The 27,357-nt window shown below is 37.7% G+C and overlaps 1 protein-coding gene across 1 annotated transcript in view; it reads right to left on the minus strand.

Moving 5' to 3' along the window:
- The window catches only part of MYO3A (myosin IIIA), a 114,108-nt gene that overhangs the window by 37,321 nt on the left and 49,430 nt on the right, over window positions 1–27,357 (minus strand). Inside the window, exons 10-19 of the mRNA XM_058832214.1 lie at window positions 18,455–18,554; window positions 16,047–16,163; window positions 15,166–15,270; window positions 15,002–15,085; window positions 14,041–14,243; window positions 12,167–12,265; window positions 11,952–12,066; window positions 8,500–8,626; window positions 7,536–7,746; window positions 5,560–5,707 (exon numbers count right to left, since the gene is read on the minus strand). Of these exons, the coding sequence (XP_058688197.1) occupies window positions 5,560–5,707; window positions 7,536–7,746; window positions 8,500–8,626; window positions 11,952–12,066; window positions 12,167–12,265; window positions 14,041–14,243; window positions 15,002–15,085; window positions 15,166–15,270; window positions 16,047–16,163; window positions 18,455–18,554 (1,309 nt within the window). The remainder of the gene's footprint in view (window positions 1–5,559; window positions 5,708–7,535; window positions 7,747–8,499; window positions 8,627–11,951; window positions 12,067–12,166; window positions 12,266–14,040; window positions 14,244–15,001; window positions 15,086–15,165; window positions 15,271–16,046; window positions 16,164–18,454; window positions 18,555–27,357) is intronic.

Here is a 27,357-nt window from a genome sequence, read left to right on the forward strand (position 1 = left end):
CTGATATAGGTGAGAAGTTAATTATATACCTGTAGGAGCTGGTGGCAGAAAGGGAGTGAATCTGTGTTATCTCCCAGAGATAACATGGGAGTAGAGGCAGTTTAACTGAGGGTTACAGCTGCACTGACACACAGATGTTCCTGGAACTAGCTGTTACTGCTTAGAATTATCTAGAGTACCCTTATCAAGGGGGCAAGGGGAAGAGACTGCTCAGGATGGCTCTATCAGAGGAGAGTGTTACTGTGACACTCCAACATCCTCAAACAAGCTCTCACAACCAACCTGTCTAATCACAAACCTTTTCCAATTTCAAAAGCTTGTGAGAGAGGCTGGTTCAGTGAGAGAGCTGATGAAAGTGTTCTCCTTGACAAAGAAAGGAACTCTCAGTAGCTGCACTACTTCGCTATACCAGCAAGAGCTGCTCCCTGCCCTGGCCAGGCAGCACACAGGGCCTGAGCTCCAGGCCTGCAGTGTATGTGACCACTCAGTCTGTGTCCTTTGTGTCTCAACAACTGAACCAGTGTCAGCCCTGACTGTCTGGGAAGTGCTGCCATCTGCCCAGTAGGACATGAAGGAGTTCATCACTTCCCACGGGCTCCTGAAGGACAGCTGATGACCAAGCCAGGCACCAATGTGACAGATGACTCAGAAATTATACTGTACTGCATTTTCTGATGCAGTGCTGGTTTCAACCACATCATTAGGACACAAGCAGCAAGTATAAAAGCTTTAATGATGGACATCATAAAACTGCAACGAAATAGGTATTATTTGAATTAATAAGATGAATCAGTTACAGGATTTTGTAATCTTCCATGACATTTTGTGACAAGAAAGCTCTGCAAAATAGCTACTTCTTGAAATTCTAAAGCATAATCCATTAGAAAGTATTCCTGTGGATGGGATGTCAAAAGGAAAAATTGAGTTAAACTATTAATGGGGCTCCTATCTCATCTTGGTATTTTGTGGTGTCTTTCCTATGATCAAAAAACTATGTAACATTAGGTATAGCACCTGATTTCAATGGTAACAAAAGAATTACTAAATACATTAGGAAATGATCTTCATGTTTAATGAAGTAATGCCATTTTGTTGTGAACATTTTATGATGACACTTTGGTTTAAATGGGGACACCAGAAACTTATTCCTAAGGAACCTTTTCCAGCTGAAACTACAAGATTAAATTGTCATGAGAATGTAAAATAAACATTGCATACATTTAATGCAAAAAGTATCATCCTTCCAACTGACAGCAAACTTGATACTTTCCAAAACATTTTAGCTATCTGGCATTACACCTTTTACTTCTCATGAGGGAATGACAAATGAAAAAGGAATAGGAAGGCTGTCTTGCTGGACAATGTGAGCTGCAGGTCACGGCACTGACAGAAATTAACTTACAGCAGTATCTAATATGTAAGGGGAATACCTTGAAGGACAGGACTGAAGGTCCAAAAATTCTGCCTTGCTTTATATTAACAAAAAATCCCCTTGTGCTAGCAAAACTAAAAGCAGTGACAAAGTTGAGAGGCCACATTCTCTCCCCAGTCAGTAGAAACAGGGATATATTTATTTGTCTCCATTGACTACGGGGAATCTGCACTATTTTTACCTTAAACTGTATGCCACTTCAGTCATTCTGTCACGTTAGTGGAAGGAGATTGCATTCAGGCCTAAAACCTTTTATTCTCAAATGCAAACAGTAAGTCAACAATAAAGAATAAATTATCTTAATTATGACTGTATTTCTCCATGTTGGCCTACACACACTCCACTCTACCCTGAGCCTCAGGCTGTGTTAGTACCACTGTTCCTTTCTTCGACCCCTGTCACTAAAAAGAATGTGGCCTCTTATTTTTTTTTTTTGGTAGGCCACACTTCAAAGGAAAGCAAAACTGTGAACATTTTTCAGATTCAGATACAGAAAAGAGACCACTGACAACGATAAAACAATATCACCTGCAACATTGAAAGTACAATTCAGCCTTATGAGTGTATTTACTACTTGGCTTCATTGGTCAAGTTGCCAAAATATGATTCACCTTTTCTGATGACATAATCACTACTTACTAGGTAAACATGAGTTAATGACAAACCAAACTATTATCAACTGATTTAGATCTCAATTTCCCATTAGATATGTTAAATTTCATCAAAGTGCATGTGCTATGATATTGAACAGGGAAACACAGGGAAAGGAGTGAAAAAAAAAGCCTCTGTACATTTTACATCTCTTGAGGGAAGTGTAAAAGAATTTAAATTTTTCTGTCTTCCATGGGTAGATCTACAGGGTTCAATGCAGTGTTGTGTTACAGATTTCTGAGGTAGCAGAGGGCAGTCTGACATCTGTCTGTCCATGTGGCACTGCACAGGGCTGTGAAGAACACTAGCCTGGGTCCCTGGGATAGCTCCAGCAGCACAACAGTCAGGGCTAATGGAAAGTCAGCACAAAGGTCTTGGTGACTTCTGGCATCAGCCTTCCCATAAACATAACTTCTGTCTTTTAGAGTCTAAGACACAAACCCTTGCATATAAAGTCATTTGTAAAGTCAGGCAGATACATCAGCAAAGGGCAGAGGTCATCCTAATGTTTGTTTTTTACATCAGTGATATTTTTTATTTTAATTTACAATTAAAGTACATTACTGGTGTCAACACAGGAGAGTTCTTACAGTGAACAGAAAAGAAAGGATTCTGAAGTCACCTGAAGCTTTCTCAAAGGCTGTTTTTGTGATATAAAACTGGGACAACCATGTAATAAATAACTGAAAAGTGATGTCTCATAATGACTGTGAATCATACCACAAATCATTCTGTGCCATTGGGTTGTAATGCAGAATAACACATTTCTGATTTCCCATCTCTGAAAGGGGGAGATTTACATCCACACTTGCGTGAACTTAATCTATATAGCTCCTTCTGCACTGCTGTAGCAGTATCTTTAGAGACTGCTACAAGATAATATAGTGAAGTTTGAAATAATCTGATGTAGTGGTTTGATGTAAATTAAGGTAGATGGTTGGTATTACAGGCTAGATGTGGACACTTGTTATAGAAATATAAGGACTGGTATAAATAAAATATGAATGGGAATGTGTATATAAGCACCAGAAAAAATAGTCTTAAAAGAATAGCCTTGTGATAGCCTGTTATTTGAATGAAGGACATTTGTTCATAACAATAAAACTGAGGAAAGAGATCCCTACATCAAGAACAGGTGGCCTTCACTTACATAAAAACACAGTGCAGAGAGTTAGCGAGTGGAACACCCTCTAAACCTGACAGCAGGTCAGGACTATGAGGTTATAGCACATCACACACAATCTTCTTATGAGGCCACCAAGGAAATTCACTGTAGGCATAAAGATGTATATATTCCCAACAAGTAAAGCCAGATAATGACCTTGCCTAAAGATTATGGATGCTGAAGTAAATAAGGGTTTGATGAAAAGAACCATTGCTAAAGGCTGTAAAAGACATGTCCAAAAGCTATTTCAGCAAGAAGAACCTAACAGACATGATGAAGACTTGGCAGCTGGTGTCAATTATTCTATGTGTCACTCAGAAATTTTCTTGGCCAGACCATATGAACACACACACCCACACCATGGTGCATTCCATTGAATTTTATCTGTGAGTCAATGAATCTATGAGAGAATGAATGGAAGTGGGTAAAATGGATGTACTTAGAGATTCTGTAAATAAAGATTAGCTTCCCCTTCCATAGAGTCCGTAGTTGTACTAATTTCCCGCATCTCATCTGCTGCTCATCAGCTCAGTAGCAGAATAACCACCCTGACCATGGTGCAGCAAGGCACATGCAAGACAGTAAACTGTTCCTACTACATGGTGACACCAGAAACCCCTGCACTAATATAGGTCTGGCCAAAAAGTTCTGTTACAGGATGCCTAGAAACAAGTAAAGGCAGATTACACTGAACTTGACCCTAATTTAAAAAGAGAAGGAACATTATGATGATATTTGGGTGTACAGGAATAGGGCTAGGAAAGCCAAGGCCGGCTCCTCAGCAACAAAAGGCAACTAGGGAGAATGTGGTCCTGCTGCTGAAGAAGTTTGTGGATGACATGGAAAAGGCTGAGATATTCAATGCCTTCTTTGCATCAGTCTTGACTGATAATCCCAGGTCCCTGAGACCAGGGGAAAAGTCTGGAGTAAGGAACACTTAAACTTAGCATGGGAGGATCAAGTTAGTGAACATTAAAGCAAAGCAGACATACTCAAGTGCCTGGGTTTGACAGGAATAAATACTGTTGCTGCAGTCTGTGCTATTTCCATCTCCCAGCTGTTAGGAACAGCTTCTAGTTTCTTCTAGAAGGGCACAAACAAGTGCCCTTCTTTTGTGAACTTGTGTACTTTGGAAAGAAGATGCCTAAGTAATTACAGTAAATCTAGGAAAATTTACTCTGGCTTTTAGATGAAATTAAAACCAAGGAAACACTTATGTTGATAATGTTGCAAATAAATCTATAAAAACAACTACAAGATACAAGAGTGCAAGACAACATTTCCTGAACTAATTGGGAAGAGGATAAAACATTGAGGCATAAAATAATAAATTGTAATATTACACATAAATAGATACATCTCTGTACTGACACATGCATGTACACATCTGCATATGTGGACACATTCCAAACCTGTATCTGTCTCATCCTTAAAACAAATAGTGATTAACACTGACAAAATACTCTGTTTCTACTAACAATTAAAATTACAATTCAGGAGAATTTTCATCCATGTATCATAAACACCAATAATTTCAGTAAAACAACAGAAGTATAATTTCACCTATGGTTTGAATTCTGACTGTTCTGCCATAGAAAATTCTGAAATATTTCATTTTTCAGCAAGATAATTTTTTTTCCCTGAACATGTTATTTCTTCAAATAACAATATTGAATAATGATTTAAAGGTGGTTATTTTAGTTCTCCTGGAATTATTTACAAAGTTGAGATTATTTTTTTGAGGTTTTTCCCTCTCCTCTTCAAATTCATTAAGTTTTATATTTACAATGCTATTCCTTTTCTCTGCTTTAAAATAAATTATTTAAATTAAATCCATCATTATTTAGCTGAGATGATTGAGTTTCTCAAGAAGAACAAAATAATTGTGAGATTTTCAGTTTTTAATAATGGAATTTCAGTGTTCATTAAGCTTATTAGTAAACTATTATGAATACTGAACTTTCAAAATTTTGTTACCACTCATTTACTTTTTTACCAGAGAATCATACATTACAACACTCATTATTATTCCTCAAGAAAACAACATTGCATTTGCATCAATCAGATTATCACAGAGTTATGTTGCTTAGTTACTGTAAATTTCAAGTTTAATGCATTTTATATTGGCATTTTACTTGCAAATAGCAAGCATTGCTCCATGTAAAATGTACTTAAAAAAACATCTTTTATAATCTACTATTTACAGAGAAGGCTCTATCTACTATTATGGAGAAGGAACAATGTAGTTTCTTGAGACAAAGTTCTACATGTTCAGTAATACTAAAGCTGCACCAAAATAACCAATACATACCTGTTCCCAGGCAAAGACATGTTGATTGAAGTAGAACTGAATTTGTTCATTGGCAATGTTGATACACAGCTGTTCAAAAGAATTTTTTTTGAAATTCTCAAAGCCAAAGATGTCAAGAATTCCTATATTCAAGCCATCATCATTTTCACTGCAAAGATGAAATATAATTTTCATTGTTGTATCTTTATTTTACATTAACTACCTTCATTATTATTTCACAAAAGGAAATCATGGGCCAAATCTGCACACCAGTTACACAGGATAAGATTTGCTGGACCAGATATCTCTTAAAATGACAACACTTGTTAGTTTGAAATAGAAAATGCAGATCAATTCGAAGATTACTGCAATACAGACCAGATATAATGAATCACACAACAACCAAGTCAACTGATAAGTGATTAGAAGATTTACAATTTTAATTTTACACTAATATTTGTAAGTGATTATCCTCAAAAGCTGACTATTGTACAGAAAGAACATGCAGTTCTTTTTGCTTCTCTTGTAGTAACACAGGCTTTACTCACCAGCATCCTGAAATTAAAGACTATTATTTCTTCATATTATTTACTCATAACACATAAAATTGCTTAGTTTAACATTAAAGTAGAAAGAATGACTAGTTAGACCTTTTATGCAGTTAAATAACTACTTTATGTACTGGGATGTGGTATGAATTTAAGTTACCAAATAAATTCCAGAGAAGCACTGGAAAAACTTTGGGTTGATATTTTAAACAGGGCATACTGAACATATGTGATCAATTCTGCAACTGGAAAAAAACACTAATGTTTCTGCTGAAGCAAAAAATTAAGAGTATACAATTTTATAACAGTGAGGCTGACATTAGTGTCTTTTCTAGGCAAGTAAAATGTAAATCTCATTCCTTCTATAAAACCTCTTTGAGAGGCCATCTGTAAGCATTTTTATAATAAAGATTTAGGAAATCAGAAATTAGGAATCAGCCTCAAGACACCCATGAATAGTACTTAAACCTCTTTGTGAAGTCCATCTCAAAAAAGAAAGCATTTCATTGTGGAGGGATCTGAATTTGGTGACTATTTCATCTGTCTCAAAATTACATTTTTGATGAATAGACTGCTAAAATTTATCTGCCTCATTCCTTTTTCAGGGCTAATTACATAAAAATAGAAAATTCAAATAATTTTACTGCCACAAAATCAAGCAAATTGTTTGGGTTTTTTTTTTTACAATGAGCATTTCAGGTTGAATTTTCTCCCTCCTCACCAGCATAAGTAAGCATTCAGTTTGAAAAGGGCTCTGTAACAGACAAGTGAGAGAGGGACAAGTGCTGCCCCATCTATCATGGATTTTATCCTATCACTTACTGATTAAAGTTCTGTTTATTGTTGCTCTGGTGTAACCAAATACTTAAAACTTTAGATAAATTTTAGGATTGCAACCTTGACTCTCCTCTGATATTTAAGAAGAAAAAATCCAGGAAATCCAGATCTGCAAACCAAAGCTATTTGTTATTGATACGGTGTTTAAAATGTCACCTGGTAAGTGTAAAGTGGACAATACCTTCAGTAAATGTGTTTGAAAATTATTCCCAAGCATATATGAAACCATGCTGATAATAACAGTGACAAAAGCAACAGCATCAGTGTAAATAAGATCAGAATTTGACCTATGTAATCAACATCATTAATATCAAAAGTTTAGTCTGAAAAAAATACAAAAGAAAAAGGGTTAAAAGTTAAAAGGGTTAAAAATACAAAAGAACAAGAAAGGGTTAAATGAGTAACAATCAACAGGAAAACATGGGATGCTTTTGCCAACCATATTTACTGTATTTTCATTATGTACAATGAACAGGACAAACCATTTTCGACATGGTGGAATCATAAGCAAAAAAAACAGCAGAGAAAAAGAACTACATTAAATGCTCTAGTGTAAGACAATATTATTCCTACAGAAAAAATATCTCTTTATTCTGCAAAATGTCCTTTTACCTTAAATGTTTGTCAGGTTTGAGTAAAGTGTTGATGCGATTGACTATCCAGCTGAAGAGGCGCCCATACAGTGCTTTGGCCATGGCATCTCTGACATCAGTGGCTTTTTCCACAGTGTTGGGACGAATAATTGTTTCTCCTCGAGTCACTACACAGTGAGAGGTGAGGGCCTCTTGCAGTTCATCTGCCTGAATACACAGCAGGGATGCGCCTGGGAAGGAATGTCACAAGCACAACTCAGAGACAGAGTTTGGAAGGTGACTATGTAAGAAGTGCCCAAGTTGTGAGGTGTGAATTCCCCTCTCAGCTATAACCCACTCATACAAGTCACTGCTGTTCTCCTTCTGTCCCAAAAAAGGGGTGCTTCTTTCCCAGTTCTACAATATTTTTCTATGGCAAGAAAACATGCAAGAAGATAGCGTGAAGACTTCATTATCTCCCCAGGTGTAATTACTGAGAAACACTGAGAAAGCATAGCAAATTTCTGGAGGTCTTTGCCCCTTTGTCTCCTCTACCTCCCAGCAGCTTATAACATAAGGTATCCCTTCCAAAGAATTAGTGAGCCACATTTCCACAGGCACATGTGGGGAACAAGTAATGAGCAGCTGAGAAAGAAACTGGGAAAAAACTATTCAATGTGTTAATGAGGTTCTCCATCAAATGTTCAAATAACCTTGGAAAAATTCCAAAGATTTTTTTCAGGCATCTGCAGTATTAGTCATGTTTCCTGCATGCCAGTGAACTGGCTAGTCAATAAGATGCATAACACAGAAATTTTTTTCCTTTTTTGCATTTGAATTCAGGTGGGCTTAGAATTAATCTACCTTCAGTTTTAAATTGTCCTTGCAGAATTTCCATGTGAATGCAGTTTTCATTGATACCTCTCTTACAATAAAATAAATTTGCCATGAAAACACTAAAGAAAAACAATGTTAAATCAAGAGAAAAAAACAAACACACTCACAGTTCTCAAGGGCTACTGGATTGGAAATGTTGCTCTTGTCAATCATATGTTCAGATACTACTGCAGAAAATTCAATGTTACCCACATTTAAAATGGCAGCCAGGACACTGTACACACTTCCAAGTTCCTGAAAAATATATTTAAAAAAATGCAATACTTACAAGCCAGGTAATTTGCCTCTGTGGTCTGTGTGTGGGCATATGCATGTGTGTTGCTTCCTGCTGTCTGCCACGTCCCCACTACTTTTTATTATTTATTAATTATTCCTATTCTGTGCTTAGCAAAGTCTTTCAACAGTAAGACAGTCAAAAATGGCAAGTCAAACCTTAGCTCTCTTCTGTACTTGTAGACAGGATTGACACAAAGTAGGGAAAGCAAAAACAGTGGTGTGCATACCCTCTTACACAGAATTCAGACGTTATTTATATCGACCCTTCACTGTGTCTGCAGATGCAAACATGTCTAAAAATTTAATACCTAGATCAACAAAAATTAAAGAAAGAAAATCTGCGTTGATGTTTCTTGCATCATGACAATAAAGGCACTCCAAATAATAGCTTTATATCATATCCCACCAATGTCATCAGGAAAAGTTTCATTGAGAGAAGAGTGAGGCCTCATACCTCTGATTTGGCAAGGTACTTTACCCTTCAAAATGTCAGTTAGGAACTCACCAAAGCATTTTAATATGGACTTTGCTTAAACAAATTTAGATTTCAAATTATTTAGGAAGTTCTGCTATGGTTTAGTTGATAAGGTGGTGTTAGGCTGGACTTGATGATTTCAAAGGTCTTTTCCAACCTAGTTAATTCTGTGACTGTGAAAAGAGACTCTGTCTTGAAAAAGGCTGTTATTGTTCTGGATAGTGAAGTGATATATACAGTAAATTAAGTGCCTATACATGAATTCCAAATAATATTTGAAATGAGTGAAATAATGCTTTCATTGAAGGTTGTAATTAGATTTTAACTGCAAATTTCCATCTGAATGGTGAATGGTTATTATTATACCTGATGATCTGAGTATCTTTTTCCTCAGAAAATGCTAGGTGTACTTGTAAACCAGACAGGAGTCTTTGACGTATATTTTGAGGCATATAGTAATAGTATGTTTTATAAATAGCAGGTTAAAAACTTAAAAAGCAGTAGTTTTATAAGAAGCAGTTTTGAAAATCTGATTGGTATTTTATAACAATGAACTTTTTATAAGTGCACAGCATTTTATCCATATTATTCAATAGTTTGCTGGTACCATATCAGGCATCATTTGCTCAGTTAAAATCTTTAATTGCTCTAGAATACTTGAGCTTGTTTTCAACACTTTCAGAAGTTAATCTAGCAGTTAATAAATAGTGATTTCAGTGACAGGAAGAAAAACTGGATAAACACACTCTAAAAAATTATGCTGAGGATAATTGGCACACAGTTTACTTAGGATTAAGCACTCATTTTCATTTTAAGCATAGGGACACAGTTGAAATGCAAAGAAATGGATAGCTTAACTTCTGCCATCATGCTGTACAATAGGTATAGCTGCTGACATTTTTCTGCCCTTTTCCAGTGTGTTTGAAATCTGGCTTGATCTTTCTTATACAGTATAATTATTGTTCCCCTCAGGCAGTCCTTTCTTACTAATTTTGCCATGCAGCCTGAAATAAAACAGTGTGATCTTAGGACAGGGAGTACTGACAGTAGTTACTTTTAAAACCTGCCAGCCAGTTAAAAACAAATTTAAAAGAAATAAAGCTTTGTTTACATCTCAATTTTAACTGAAGTTTTGTTTTTTTCTGTGTCTTTTGGCTAATAAAACACTGAACATGTTTATATAGAAATTCCTCTGCAGACTAGGATGTCAAAGTTTAAAGCTGTATTACTAAAAAGTGAACTTAGGAAAGGAATTCAATGTCCTATGGGATATTTTTTTCACTGAAAAAAACCTGTCTTTGCACATGTATCCGATATCAAAGCCCCAGAGGGGGAAGAAGACTCTTCCCTCACTCCTGCAAGCACAGCCTCAGACAGGCTGATCCACCCTGAGGAGGATGCAAGGCGGGCTGACGTGGCTGGTTGCCTATAGCACTCAGCTTCTGAATCTGCGGGGTTCTACAGGTAGATAATTCTTCACAGATTCAGCTCCCAGTGGCTTGCTGAGTTAATCAAGTGAAGATCCATGCTAGAACTGCACAATGCAGCCAGTGACCTGGTTCTAACTGCATCTTCAATGTGAATGGAAGGCTCCTTTTGGATGATCAGGACTATTGTTTCCACCTGTCCAAGTGAACAAAAGAACTGGAAACAAAAACAGACTTGCTGCTTTTCATGCTTTAAATTAGGAATTATCAAGGTCTCTGGTGCTGTGACAAAACTGCTATCAGTGCTGAATCATGAATGTCCTTTCATGCTGCTTCTGGAAAGGTGAAAGCACAAGTGAAAGGATGTGATAGTACAGGTGTGATATTACTAAATACAGTTGTGAATAACATGTAGAGGGGAAAGAGACTGTGAATGCCACTGCTACTACAACCTAATGCAAAGTGACTATGGAGGAACAAAATAGGCGAAAAAATCTGTTCTGCTGGCTATTTCAAATATTTACATCAAGGGCAGCCAGAAATAGTCAATTGAAGTGAGCAGTTTTCTGTGAAAAGCTCCTTACCACATACAGTTTTGTCAGAGAAATTAAAACATACATCCATTTTGCAGCACTAGTGCTGTATTTCACAGGTACTGTATGGATCATACCTCTATTATTTACACTATTTATAAATAAAATCAGAGATATGTGACACCTGTGATGCACAACTTCTCTTATGGTAAAACTACATCATAGGACGGGATTTCTTTCCTTTATAAATCCAGTCCCTTTTTAATTTTAATTCTACTGAAGACAGAGTGAGGAGAGAGGTTTAACAGCTAGCTGAGAAAGGATATGGGATCATAAAGAAAGAATGGGTTCAGTTAATGTTTAGTGATGAGATTAATCTCCAAAGGGATTTAAGAACTTCATTCAACTTTATCCCTGGAGTTGTGAAAATGTATTGAGTTCATCAATACTCAGATCAACTCAATGAATTTTTAGAACTCTCACCATGGACTTCCTCTTAAAACTGAGACGATGCTCATATTCACAGGCCTAGAATTATTGGCCAATAAACACTTACAACATAATTTTCTATGCATTAAATTTGTTAAAATCTTCCCCCCACGCAATTACTCAGCTGTGCTGTGTTCACTGATTTCAAAGTCTTGTTGACTAATACCATCTATCAATGCATTGAAACCCTAAAACTTTAAATGTTACTATACAACAGTAAGTTGACCGTGCAAGATCCTAAAGCATAAACACAATACTGCTAAAGGAAGAAAATAACAAGGGAGATTTGAATACTTTATATAAGTTTTTCCTGAGGTAGCTGGTAAAGTTCACAAAGGAAAAGGGTTATCAGCACTCACCTCCAGTGTAAAACCTATGACTTTGAAGCACTGTTCTATTAATTCAAACTGAGACTTATAAAAGCTATTGTTCATGAAATCTTGCACTATTCTGAAATGATCATTTTGCAGATATCTGGAAAAGTTGATGGATATAGAGTTAGAATGTAAATGAGGCTGAGAATTCAACATTGCATTTCTTAGTAATCAATTTATGCAAAAATAAACTGCATTACCTGGGAGGTCTATATTCTGGCAGTTTATAATGTGCCAGTTTTTTCTTTTCAGCGAGACCAGCATAAATATAATAAAAAATATGGAAATTTTTCTCTCCTCTGAAACAACAGAAACAACAAACTGATTTAGTAATTTAACCATGCTACATTTAACTGATGACACACATACTATTACTAAACGTTATATTAATATCAGGCAAGATTCACACAAACTGACAGAAGACTCTGAGAGAAGCTTTATTATAGAACTTCCTGTGAATACCCTTTTCATGCCACTGTGTGTTTGTCCTGACACTGCCAGGGTGACTGCTTGGTGCTAAAGCAGCTCAGTGCTGCTTTGCCCTTGATGCAATTGGTAGATGCTATGTGAGATCTTGCACATTGCTCACCCACCTACACTGAATGGGCTGCTGACCTCTTTAAAAAATCTTCTGACTGTGGGAGAGGTATGCACTCCTGGTTCACTGAATGCATTCGGTCTGTTGTGTCCTTTAGCCCTGAACCAAGAAGCAGACATTCAGCAAAAGGGCCTCATGACTTGGCAAGCTTTGCTTAGAAGCTTATTGCCCAAACCCAGAACAGAGGTTTATTACACATTCAAGGTTCCTGTGCTCCTAGTGACAAAGAATTAGACGAAAATTTGCAACCACAACTGAGCCCTGAGATGCCCAAGTCAGTCACTACTGAAATGGCAAAAAGGAGTTGTGTTCAAACCCCTGCTGTGTGCATGAGCTTAGGTGTATGTCTCAGGGGCACCATCAGATCATCGAACCATAGAATGTCTTGGGTTGGGAGGGACCTTAAGGATCATCTAGCTTCAACTCCCTGTCATGGGCAGGGACACCTTTCACTAGACCGGGTTGCTCAGAGACCCATCCAGCCTGGCTTGAGCACTGCCAGGGATGGGGCAACTGCAGCTTCTCTGGGCAACCTGTGCCAGTGCCTCACCACCCTCACACTAAAGAATTTCTGTCTAATATCCAATCTAAACCTACTCTCTCTCAGTTTAAATCCATTGCCCTTTGTCCTGCTACTACATGTTCTTGCATAAAGTCTCTCTTCATCTTTCTCACAGGCTCCCTTCAGGTGGAAGGTGGCAATTTGGTCACACCAAAGCCTTCTCCTCTATAGGCTGAACAATCCCAAATTATAAGGAACAAGCTGTTCCTTATAGGAGAGGTGCTTCATGCCTCTAATAATCTTGGTTGCCTTCTCTGGAATTTCTCCAACAAGTGCACATATTTCCTGCAGTGGGGACCCCAGAGCTGGATGCAGCCCTGCAGGTGGGGTCTCACCAAAGCAGGGCAGAGGAGCAGAGCTCCCGCCTTGACCAGCTGTGCACACTGCTTTGGATACAGCCTAGGACACGTTTGGCTTTCTGGCCTGGGAGTGCACGTGGCTGGGTCATGTCCAGCCTCTCATCCACCCCCAAATCCTTCTTGGGAGGGATCTTTGGCCTATAACTCTCTATAAGCAAATTCTACTAGATGCTCCAAAATGGAAAATGAGCAAACAAAGAAATAAACTACATTACTAGGGGAAGTAAATCCAAGTGATATACTTAACACAGTGTTCCAAAATCCCACAAAGAAATGTGTACCTGAACTATGAGAAAGTTTTTAAGTCTTTGCACATTCTTATTTTATATATCACATAGGCATAAGATTCGTTTAAATAACCCAGGGGGCAATGGAAAAGAAAATCTGAAGCTGTTTTCAGCTACCTTACAGATTTATAAGCTATTCATATACAACTTCTAAGAAAAAAGTTCCAGGTACCTTATTCATCTTTGTGTTTTGAACCAAGGTGATTTCCTGTATCATAAGCCTACTCTGTAACCCTCAAATTAGGTCAAATACAATTCTCATACTTACACTGCCTGGTGGACAACTCTGGATTTTTCAAGGAGGTACTCTGAAATCTGAGCTCCTACTACAGTGCCACCACAAGTGAATTTCATTTCCAAATATTTTCCAAATCTACTTGAGTTATCATTGATAATGGTGCCTGCATTCCCGAATGCTTCTACAAGGTTGTTCACCTGGAGAATCTTCTCCTGCAGAGTCCTGTTATTAGCCTGGATATGAAAAAGACATTGCTTCAAATTATGAGTAATTATTCAAATACCAACATTTTTAGGCGTTTCTTTAATCTTCTCATTGGTATTGTGAAGTGTGACATAATCAGGGCAGACATTCCCATGGGAATTATATGGAGAGAAAGGCATATATATACATACATATAAAAAATTAAATCTGTCAGAATATAGCAATCTTCAGAACTAAGGCTGACTGGAAGAGATAACACACATAATGATAACACTACCAATGAATTTCTCTGGTTCTGAAATGGCCAATCTTCTTTTAGGATCCTTGTTAGCATGTGATTACTGCTCCACTGAACCCTACCAATCCATTAATTTTGCTTTCATCTCTCCTGGGGCATGGAAAAAAATGTATTTTATTTGGACAGTTATGGTGGCCACTTCCCAGAATGACGATGTCCCACTGACAGCAATCTGGTTGTGGAAGGATGAGAAGCTAGAAGAGGATTTTATTTGGTACTCCTTGGGTGACTAGGAGGCACTCACTCAAACAGGGGTCTGACTGTCACAGCCCTCCCTGCAGTGGGTACTTTTCCCTGTGGAAAGCACAGCATATTCTCCAGTGACCCTAGTTCAGGGGGGATGAAGGAGTAGATAGATTGGCATCATGTTCCAATGTTCTTTGGAAAATGTGTAACAGTCTTACCCCACCACCAATGCCCTGTTCATAGGTTCAGCCCTTTAGGCCCATGACAGCACAGCCTTACAGGGACATCTCCTCTGTCACTTACCTTGCCCAGGACAGTGAGCTGCTGAACCAGCAGATGGGCACTTTGTGTCTTGCCAGCTCCACTTTCTCCAGAAATAACAATACACTGCAGAGAACAGAGCAAGACTGAGCTCATCACATATCTCTCAGCCTGGCAGAGGAGGTAATTAGGCACCTCATCTATACCTGATCAGAGTTGTATGTCACCATGGACTGGTAGCCTATGTCAGCAACAGCGAAAATGTGAGGAGGGTTGGCAGTCCGTTTGGCTCCAATATACAGTTTGGAATGCTAAGTGTAAGAAGAATAAAAACATTATCACTGTTCTTTAAAAACTTTTTTTTTAAATTGAAGTTTGGCTTTATTTTAGGTTAGTGCACAGCATGCTGAGGTTTCCAGCAGTGATCTTTTCTGAGGGAGCTGTTACTGCACTCACTATACCATGAATCTGTATGCATTTAGGACTATAAGAAATGCTAAAAAAACAGAGGGCAATTTTCCATAATTTTAGTCCTGATTACACTATGAAACTCAATTTATTATGAGAAAATTTATTTTTGTCAGACATCATATTTCCAACTTATTTAAATTTATTTGTGTTTCCTTTCCTATTAGTATCTCTGCATGATATTGATGTTAAAATTTGAGATCTTTTCTGTACCTGTAGTATCTGATAATTAATAACCCCAAATTATTTTATGATCCGACTTTAATATCTTTCCCCTTTTGTATAATAAGGAGACAAATTCCCTTCTGTATAATGAGGAGACAGATTCACAAAAGTTAACATTTTACACAATTGCTTTGTGCGTGATCTACACTATAGACATAAAGACACTAGAAATTAATTCTTTTGGAGTTTCTCATTTCTGTGCTGAAATTCATCAAGTGTTAAGAATGTGTGTCAATGTACACTTGAAAGAACATCTCTACTGGTAATTCTGTTTTTCAGAGTAAGCTAAAATATATCTCAAAAATGGTCTTACTTTATACTTAAAACAAATATTTATATTTTAGTGGAAATTGGTGCTAGTTTAAAATAATGAAACCTAATATAATTTTCATACCTGTGAAGAATAAATATCTATGTTCCGAAATGGATTGACGGCGATGAGAATATCCCCAACATAAGTGTAGATCTGGTCCTTGGCATAACCCTTCTGCAACTGTTCTGTTACTGTATTCTGATGGAGAAGGAAAAGGAACAATGAATCACATGGAGGAAAAAAATTATTAGGAAAACATATAAAATATTTTTATAGTTTCAATGAGGGAGGACGGGGAGGGAAGACATTTATTGTCAGGAGTACGATGGATCATGATCAAAAGTAAGCAATATTTTTCAAACACACTGGCATTTCTAATTTTTTGTGTCCAAACTCACTTTGAACAATATATACTTACTTTTCTAGAGCCTCAAGTGGCTCTAGAAAAAGGAGTTAATAAGTACTGCTTTCATTCAGTTCTTCAGAGGTTTCCATGAGACAGTCTTGTCTACATTTCGACTACTAAAGTTTCATGTAATTTATCAAGAATCATTTGACTCAGTCCATATGATCCATAACTGCCATTACTGATATGAGCTGCTCTAACGTTACTCTGTTATGTTACAACACAGATGTTCAACTGTTTGGTTCCCAGTAATGTAAACAATAAGGCATCCTTCCCTATTAACAAGCAGTCTCTGCTGTGATTGTTCTTTGCTGTTGCAGAGCCAGTTCCCCCTGAACCAAGAAAAAAGAAGGGCCCATTAATGGAATTCAAATTTCTTGATGTAATTTCCCTCAGCTTCTTCTGCATACACAGCTGGGTAGATAAAGTGCCTGCTTAGGTTTCCACTCAAAACAGGCCACAGAGCTGAATGAAGAAATTTAAATCAGTCTTGAGATTAATCTGAGGTACATGTGAAAATATTTAGGCCCCATATTGACTGGAACAGACCAACTGGCAGCAGAGGACTACAGGAGTTGCTTTCCTTTCTCATCTATCTAGTTACAGTGTTGTACACTGTGTACTGTTTAAAACACATAAAAGCTGAATTCTCAACAGCTGTAGAGGTTATACTTCCTTTATGAGAAGACATAAAGAGAAAATCTTGGTTTTCCATTGCCTTGATAAACTGGCTTTGAATGCTGTCTTTTGTTTTGGCCATAACCAGATCCACATTACAGAATTATTTTAGGGGAACTTCTGCCTTTTTGAAATTATTTCTTGCACCAATAGAAGATCTCTTGTCTTGCTCTGATGGTGGGGCTACCTAAACTGGAAGAAAGATCTGAGTGGAAGAAAGAATTTAGTTCTGAGAAGCTGCCATTCATATGTGAAAGTGGTTCCAAAGTGGAGTTGATTTAGTAACACCACACAGTCAAATGATGTGTTTAGACAGAGGCTTCCTGAGGACTTCCATGAGAATGCTCCACCTTTAAGAAGATGGGATATATTCCAGTTTGTCTGGTTTTTTTGTGCAATAAAATCTCTTTAGCTTGGATTGTTTACATATTTCATGGTAAAAGATAAAAAAAACCCCACAACAGTCTTACTCTTTCCAACACTAATAAAATGCTTAAACCTGAAGTAGGTGAAGTTTAGATTAGCTCAATTACAATGAACTAACCATCAAGCTACTATAACAAAGCTCTTGGGAAGCTGGAAGATGTTCTGTGAGCTGTCAGCTTTATGCAGCTTACCAGCTCAAGTGCCACAATGAGTATTCTGGACTGACAAAGATACAATACACCAGAGAAGTTTTACAGATAAGAGAATGTGAATTATAGTCTATGCACAGCCCAGCGGATGAAGACTGACAGTTTGTTTACAACCACTGATGGCCTCCAAGACCTGCAGATAATGTGCTGCAGCCTGATTCTTCTTTCTGGTTTTGAAGCTTAAAGCATAAACACAGCAGACTTCCTCCCTCCCTCCTTTGTGCCATGTTTCCCTGCACCTAGTGGACTAATTTTGAACTTTGACGAACCAGTGGTATTTGTATCAGTAATTTGGTCAAAGGTTCACCAGCAGGCATTGACAGATGAGAGGCTCAGCTGACATAAATTGACCCTCATTCATTTCCACACCAAAATAAGTCTGGGAGAGTATGGTGAGCTAGTTTAAGACAACTCTCAGTGTTCAAGCAACATGAATGGAGGGTCTTGCACATAGACCAATTTCAGGTTAACTCACCATTGCAAACTGGATACTTAACTGTAATAAAATCCATCGATATAAATCCTGTTTAGTCAATGGTGTTACAAACTGTTTGGTCTATAACTCCAGGGATTGTTTTAGCTTTGAGTTGGAACCTTTCTGACGCAGTAAATATTGTTTAGAGTATTTGGCATAAAGTGGTGAAATGTCATTGTACACTTACACAACTGAAGCGTGACAATACAGTTGAATTTGAAAATCAACAGCACACCATTGTGATTTAATATGTGATTACTCCTCTTCAGGAAAATACGAAAAAAGAGGTTCTTACCTCATCCAGTACCTCCAAGGTTGCTAAATCATCTACCTCTTCTTGGTTTGAAACTAGTGACTTACTGTAGTTCCCTTTCTTTGTGTGAATACGTTCAAATCTAGAAAAGAAAGAGATACAATCTCCTGACACAAGGAAACACAGAGCAGATCTTGCATCTGCAATCATTTTGAAGGCAAAAAAATTCCAGCTTTGCATTGTTCTGAATTTAAACATACAAATGTCTGAATAGCAGGACAGGAGTCAACTTCTTGGTACAGCACACCTATACCTGACAGTTAGGCTATGATTTAATCCCAGAACTGCTATCATTAAGAACTTTGTCACTCTATAGATCCCTGCTTTCATCACACCCCTACATCAGCTGCAAGACTGGAGCTTGGCAATACAAGTTAAAAAAAAAAAAGACCATATTTATAAAGGATGTAACAGTGAAACTCTGGCACCAACATGCAAAAAGATCCTGCTAGAAGTTATGTAGAAGACAAAACCAGGGGTGTGTGATGAAATAGTATGGCAAAGATGATGCAGACAAAGCACTCAGGATGGAAACATTTCTAGCTTAGTAATGACAGTGCTCTACAGTCTGGCTGAGATGACCACACTATAGAGCGAAGTGCTACCAAGTGCTGGGGTAAGTGAAATACATCTGGACCAAATTTTCTTGGACTCACTAGAGAAAAAGGAAACAAAATTTCAAGTACCTTTCTTATCAGGGTTAAACTTCAACTTTAAATTTGTCTTAAAGTTAGATTTCTTTTCTCCTTCAATCAAACCATAAACCAAACTTTCTGCAGCCTTATTTTCATTAGCAAGAAAATCTTGAGACTTGGATCATTCTTTATCCAAGAGTAAAGGCATTGCTAAACAGAGCAAACACAGCAGAGAATGCAAGGTTTAATTCATATTAGTTTCACTTGTTTAATGAGATGAGGGAAAATAAGGGCAAGGGAAACTGGATAAGTAACAGTAGAGTTCACAAACTGAATCAAGCTCAGATGTGTAATAAGGCACATCTGATCTCCTGACAGCACCTCACTCCCCTTGATGCCACTGGTGGGAAGGCACACCTCTCAAACACAAGGAACCTTGGTAAACAGCCAGGAAACTGTTGTGTGAAGCACTCACTTTTTACCTTGATCTCAGACAAGATCAGGGACATTCTTTATGTAATTTTGATATTTGGATATATGGTATAGGTAAAAGCAGACAGGTGTTCTCTACGCAGGCGAGAATTTTGATATACAGTGAACAGATGTCAGAAGAGTTTAGTCACACCAAGATGGGAAGTTAGAGTGAACGTCACACTGATGGGGAAAGCTGAACACTCACCCATTTACAGCATATTTAGTTAATAACCTGTTCCATGAGCGTCACCTAGTTCATGACTGCTGCTTCAGGTCATGCTGGCTGTGCACTGATGAGGGATGTGTGCGCAGAAACCCAAGCAGGCACCAACTTGGTGCAATAACTAATTGCCAGGACTGAAAAGGGACTGGAAGAAATGGGAAAATGATGCTCTCCCAAACTAAAAGTGCAATCACAATCTGGATGATGGAAATCCAGACAGGAGAGCACTTCATCTATCACTTCTTTCAATTTCTCTTGTCTCTAACAATAATTCCCTAAGGATGACAGAATGGCCTGTCCTCATCCTAAAGAAGGAATGTTTCTTCCTTCTTTACGCAGGTGCCAGCTACCTCTAGAGTTTTTTTATTGTCAACAATGAAAGGCAGGAGCTTCACACCCATAGCTGACTAATTCTGTGACTTTAATATCAAAACACAAACATGGAAGACTTCCTTTCAAGTCCTACCACAGTTTCACATTTCTGTGTCAAAATTGCAGCACGGTATCCAGTGAGAAGGCTAAGTGACCAGCAGGCACAATGAACCAAAGGATTGACAGGATCTACATTATCCTAGATTTAACCTATTCTTCTTTCCTTTGGAATCCAGTTTTACCATGAAAGCTGCCCTGATAGTACTGTCCTTACAATAACAATATGAGACAATTTTTGGTAGCATGTACCCCCAGGTTGTATTAAAGAGGATGTGGTAATATTAATATTTAAATTCACTCCCCAGTCTTGTATAATCTGCTGCTGTTTGATTTGCATTTAGCAGCTAAAGGACATTACTGAATCCAAAGTCAGAGGTGTAGACAATATCCTACCCTCTCAATAGAAATTCATCCCCTCTATAATTCACACTCCTATTTATACCTCTTTTTAAAAGTTTCATTAAAAAAAAATTAAATTTGGACAGTTGAAACAATTTCTCCTTTGTACCTGTATGAAGGTCATTTTGTGTCCAGAGGGTGCATTTAATATCAGGGTGACTTTAAGAGAGAGCTATCAATATGTACACAAGGGAAAGATGTTGAAATTGCTGGACTATGTCAAGCTCTACTGTTCTATTTTTTCCATTGCTGAAGACAGACCCAAAACAATGCATCTGTTGAAAGCTTTGCTTTCCATTTCTGGTGGAACTGTTATGCATTGAACACATTTTTAAAAAAATGTTAGATCCTTAAATGTAACTGCATATCAGTGAGAGAATGGTATTCCCAGGGTTAGTTTCAATTACCATTTCTCATTTAATGTAAGAAACTAACAATTGCCTTGCAGGAAGGGAGGAAAACGCTCCAGTTGTGAACTCTTTTCCTATTTTTTTTTTTTTTTTTCTTTTAAGGAAACAGATCTCTGTGTATGCCAGGGAAGTTTAATTACATAAAATCGATCCTCCTGTAATTCTCTTCAGCTGACATTATGAGAACACTAGCGCTTGTTGGACTAGATTATATTCTTCATTCTCCAGAGTACATCCGAGTAGTAGATTTGCAGAACACAATATTTTTCCCCTTTGCTGTCAAAGGGCACAGACCCCTCAAGGGCAGTTATACTGCTTCACTCCAACCACTTAAAAAAACACACACATCAGTGCTGTTGACATCAATGCTGAAGTTTCATTAAGATCATGCACATAGACATTGTGAACTGAAATAACCATGTATCTCTGCTCTGCTCAAAAATAGGCATTGGATTTTACAAGCATGCCCAACAAGCAATTCAGGCAGCTAAAGGCCAGAAACATCAATGCAGTAAGGACAAGAAAATAAGCCAAGGCAGCATTGTTTCTGTGCATTCTCTTTCACGCCAATGCTCCCCTCCCTACACTTATCTTTCAAGATTCAGTTAAATCAAAATGAGGCAACCGCAGCTTTTCTTCTTCAAATTGTCAGAATGTATTTAAAAGATTTCTGATAGTTCCAAAAATACCATGAAAAGGAAAGTGTGACTCATGATGCCCTGCTGAACTCTCTGCCTAAACTGGTTGGAGAATCATCTACAGACTAAGAAGTGACAGGAAAAGTGCTGTCCTTAGTACGAGTGCAAAGAATAAACTAAAAATAATGAAGTTTTTGTAAGGTGAAGGTGGGAACAGCTGTACACTTCCCAGCAGTTACAAACAGCAGTAAAATGACAAAGAAACAACACAGAGAAACCTCTACAGGATTTGTCATTGCTGGTGATTCCATTTATCTGGAGGCTGCAAAAAGCAATATTAATTCACACTTAAAATCAGAATTTTTTCTTCACAGATTGATCTTGTGAAATCTGCTTAAATAAAACGACAGTCTGCTATCTATGAGAATACTGTACCTGACTTTAGAAAGTGTAAGACTTCAGTGATAAGCCTGCAGCTGCATCTGCACAATGCTTTGCAGACAAACCTGTGTCCCCCTCTGTATTCAAGTGATTGACAGCACTGAGACTACAGGCTGCAGTCTCAGGGAGCTGTGCTGCAGCTTATGCAATGTTTCTGAGAGCACACTGTTGCCCTGCAGAGCTATGGGGCTTTTGATTCAGAAGTGGCTGTTCCCAGCTCCGCACAATCTGTTTGACAAAGCTTGTGCTGCTTTTCCATGACCTGTGAGCAAAGCAGATTATTATTCCTTCACAACAGCCTCTAGAAACAGCCATATCCCTGACAAATTTCAGGGGGAAGTATGTGTTCTTAAGTGAGCAAATAGGAGATCACTAAAAGGACTCTTTGGGATTAGTTCCTCATGAGTCAGGCCCACACAGTGTGCTCACAGCCATATCAAGACGATAAAGGAGAAGCTCCATGGGTAAGAAATGCCTGCTGAAGTGTCCCACCTTCAGGAGAAAGGAGTTGCTGAGCAGGTGGACTGGCACAACAGTAAAGTACTACTTGCAGAGCATTTCTCCTGAGGAACAGCTTCCTCCTGTTTTCTTCAGAAGGTAAATATTCTTCATTCAGGCATTGCTGTTGTCCATTGACTTATACAGAAGAACATTATTCAGATACAGAGACGTATATTAGCTATGAGACTGGAGATCTGCTTATTCTAAGGCCTTCTAAGAAGTTCCCAGAACTTCCTACTGCTTCTACAGCCTCAGAGAAGTTTGCAGCATGGCCATCCTGCATAGGAATGTCCTCAATGCAGAAGCACACACTCTTGGGATAACAAAGCCCACACTGAGTTCCAGAAAAGAAAGAACTGGCCTGAAGGGATCAAAGATTGAACTGAAATTCTAAAACCTCTCATTTAAGCCACTACTCCCATCCAGATGTCATCTGGAGACCTTGGCCAATACAGTACTGCACTGTCTGTGTATTATCTTGTACTGCTTGCTCCTCACACTGTCTTTGTCAAGCCAGCATGGTGATCTCCCACCCTCTCCTACAGCCTGCCCTGCAGAGTTGAAGGATTGCTGTCAGCTGCTTTCCACTGGCAGAATGAGTCAGAGAGACTGGGACAGAGTGAACACCCAGAAAAAGGGTGACACAAGTCTGTGCAATCAGGGAAAGTCACAAAAAGAAACTTTATGGTATTGCCTGCTTTTAATAGGGGTCAATAAATTGACAACCAATTTGTACATGTTGTACATGAACTTCTATGAAATTATCTCTCTGGCCTTTCCAAATAGTTAAATAGAGCAACTGTTTAGTATTCTGTTACTCATTTCAGTGCCAACCCTATATGGCAAATACAGGAGGACAAACTCCCAAGAAAATAATTCAGCTCACCCAGAACTTTGCATCATTTTGCAGTATAAGAGGTCTCTTCCTCATAATTACTCAGAGAGTATATAAAGATGACTCTTAATCTGAGGACCAGAGTAATTTGCTGAAATCTAGGTGCACTGAATATCCCTCATATGTACAGCTCATTCTGGAATGACTCACGATTCCCAGGAAATACACAATGTACTAATCATTGCGTATTTCTACAGAGATTATTGTAAAAGCAGTCAAGAAGAAGACAGTCAAACAATTCAAGATAAAAGTCATACAAGCCTGACTGTCAGGTGTAGATGCGACAGTTCTGAAGGTTGTTTCAAAGACAGCTATTTCTGTTGCAGAGTAAAATTCTTTACAATGTAGGCATTTTTTCCCACTTTCGGCCTAGCAAGAAGTGTATTTTTAGAACTGTTTTGGGGTATATGCTGCAGTGCTCATTTTTAATAACTACTTTCATCACTAATTATAAATTTCAACAGCTATACTGAAAACCTTTGTCAAGCTCAGGGTCCCTGTCCTGAAAGTGACTCTCCTCACAAAAATCCCACCAAAATTAATTACACTTAGTATGCAACTTTGCCTGCTTCACCTCTTCTCTAATGTGAACTTATCCCATATAGCATATTTAATATATGGCTCATATATAATTCCCAGCAGCAGATTTTAAAGATGTAACAGTCAGGATGCTATAGGAAAATATTCATGCATCAAGGGACATTTTTTCCTGCTATTCCCATTGTCATTTCAGCCTGAGTTCTGAGCTAGGAAAGATTAAGTTGCAAATAGATATTTTTAGCATAAAAAAATGATGATTTTTAGAGAAAAATGTACTGCATTTGCTCAAAGTATAAAAGTGGATTTTTTAATGAAGCTCATTGCTAGTATTCATGCTTTTTTGAGTCTTGAGTAGCACAAGATATTCTAGTGCTGGAACACTATACAAAGGCTACTGGAAAACCACTATTATCTTCTGTCACTTTGTTTAAATCTGGAGCCAGGCTGTGGCACATCGCCATTTAAAGTTTTATCAGTGTTAATTGAGATGTTTTTGGTTAGTCAGGTGGTTGATGGGCTCTCTTCCTCTTGTTGTTTCTCTTGTTTCCAGCCCTTGAGAGGATGCAGTACAATGCAGAAACTAAACCTTGGTTCCTCTTCACTGGAATAACAACACTGGGAAGGTTCTGAGGGCACTCATGACTCGGTGACTCCCCAGTGTTATTAAATATCTCAGGAACGATGGTGCCAACGGGAGAAACTTCAGGGTGGCTCCACTGTGTGCCTAGAGATTACACATCCTTTCTGAGCACATACAGTGCACAAAGATCAGATGTGAGGGCAAAGCCCTCTGCAAAAAAAACTGAGACTGTGACATAATGTGATGAGATTTTCTTTTTGAACTGTACCAACTGCATGTTCAGCAAACAGCAAGGTAAGATCACAAGCACAACAGACTACTGCTACAGAAAGCAGTCAGAACTAAATCCCACCTCACCCAATGGGCTAAGAAGATGACTTAATTTTGAATGAAAACAGAAATAGTGCACACGAAACCTAGCGGCTGAACCTCAGCTATTAATTTTTTCTTTTCTTCTGAAATACAAAACTGCAATTCATGAAGTTAAATTTGATGAGGAGAGTAAACACATACAGAGAAAATAACCAGACTTCTAATTTTCACCTTTAACTCAACATTACCAAACTTACTGACTTTATATACCAATGCCCACTTATACAACACAATACAGGTAGCACAATTTATTCCCTCAGTGGAAGGAAAATATCTTTATCCCTTAAACTACCTGCCTCCCACTGTCAAGAAGAAGGAGAGTTATGCCTTCAAATTAGGGACTGAGAGAGTGTGAGCTCAAAATCAGGTAGAAGTTTTACAAGGAAAGTTGCCAGCAACCGGCGAAGGTTCAGAAATTTCCCAACAGGATCCTAACACATCAGTGTAAAAACAGTGCCAGAATAGCATGAACAAGAAAAGAGCAGCTCTTCCAGGGACTTGTCACAATACAGCTTCTGTCTTGACACTAAATCAGATTTACATGGTACTTCTGTACAGAAGCCACTTTAACGCCATTTGCTTTGTGCAGATTAAAGGTCAGAAGATACATATGATTAGCAATAAAAGACTTTTTAAAAAGCATGACTACTGCATTTAAAGATCTTTGTATAATCTCTTATCATTCACAGCAGAAAAAAACCACAAATGCTGGTCTGTAGTCAGTCTTACAGCGTATTTCACAAAATAACACAATCACAGAATCATTAAGGATGGAAATACTACTTATTAGTATTTTAAACTGCCAAACTGAAATATGGGCTATGCTCAGTTTAACCATGCCATTTAAATTACACTCTGAATTAAATAAGTACATTTTTTGTGCAGATTCAGATTATTAATATTATTATTTTGAAAGAGAAAATTCTGTTTTCCTTTGAGAAATTTGACATACAAGTTACACGTGATCAACTATAAAAGCATAGGTAACTTCATCACACAGTAATATATCTTCTTAAATTCTAGTTCTCATAAAGAGCCATCACCTTATAAAACATAGTCTAAATAGGACAGAAAATACCAGTAAATCATCCTGTTCTTGTGCCACTTGACTGCTCTATGCACATGCAAATTGGGCCACTTTCTTTATGTTTGTATTGTGCAGAAAACAAAAAAAAAATCATGTAGTTTGCTTTATGCAGCATTTACATGAAAAAATAAAGAATTTGGGAAAAATAGGCTATGAAAACAAAAGTGAGTTCTCTAAAATGAGTAAAAAAAGTCACAATATCTAATTGACTGGAAGCTTGATTTTTTTCAGAATTATTTAGGCTTCAAGAAGACTCATATCACAAGTGTTAACAAGATTTCAATTCATATAACCTAGCGGTTTGGACTTATTTTACTGCGTATCATTTCCCTGTGTTTTATAAATAAATGCTATTAAAAGTCTGGATTATGTTGCTGGTTTCGTGCTCAGCACTGACATCCAATAAGCTTATTTGAATTCAAGAATCTTTCTGGATTAAGCAAATGTTAAGTCTGCAATATATAGAGCATATAAATCCAGGCTGAAGCCTAAATTTAAGCCAAATGCATAGTTTAATACTGAGATGTCAGAAAAGAGAAAACACTACTCCTCCCATATCCAGTTAAAGTTGAAAAAACTTCAATATCATAATTATTGAGAAATAAATTTTTACTGTTATCTTCACAGCATAGAGTAAAAAGAAAATTCTCCAGAACTAGAACTGAAGACCTCTGTATATATTGTTACTATAAATGTGTGAAAGGAAATGTGGCAGATTTTCACAAGCTTTTTCCACATAGTTGATAATGCCAAAATGTCTTTTAAATTTCATGTTCCATTAAAAAAAACAAAAGAAAAAGCATTATGCTTTTCCTTGAAACAGGTGCAGTCATACCAGTAGTACTTCAATACTAATCTACAACATTTAACATCTGATCCATGAGTGTACTGTATGGAGCTTTTTTGATTGTAAAACTGAGCCAAGACATTTTCAAGTATTTTAAACAAAAGCCATGAGGTGTTAAGTTACTTGTTCAGAATTGATATCACTTAGATACTAGTGGAAGAAAAAATCTATTCAAGAAGACATAAGATTTGAAGTTTGCAGAACACGGTCTGCTAAGACTATCACTTATTTCAGAGTCAGAAACGGCCAGTTCCAGCAGGAATCTGACTACCTGCTTTTAGCACTGTCCTGGGGTGACTTTATGATACTGGTATCCCCAATCGTCTGGTTTATGTTATATATTAAGTTCTGCACCTTTAAGACTGGCTCTGAGAGCAAGAGAGGGGGAAGAAGAAGCTGCAGTTTGTGTTA

The sequence above is a fragment of the Poecile atricapillus genome, chromosome 2 (assembly GCF_030490865.1).
Source record: "Poecile atricapillus isolate bPoeAtr1 chromosome 2, bPoeAtr1.hap1, whole genome shotgun sequence".
Lineage (NCBI taxonomy): Eukaryota > Metazoa > Chordata > Aves > Passeriformes > Paridae > Poecile > Poecile atricapillus.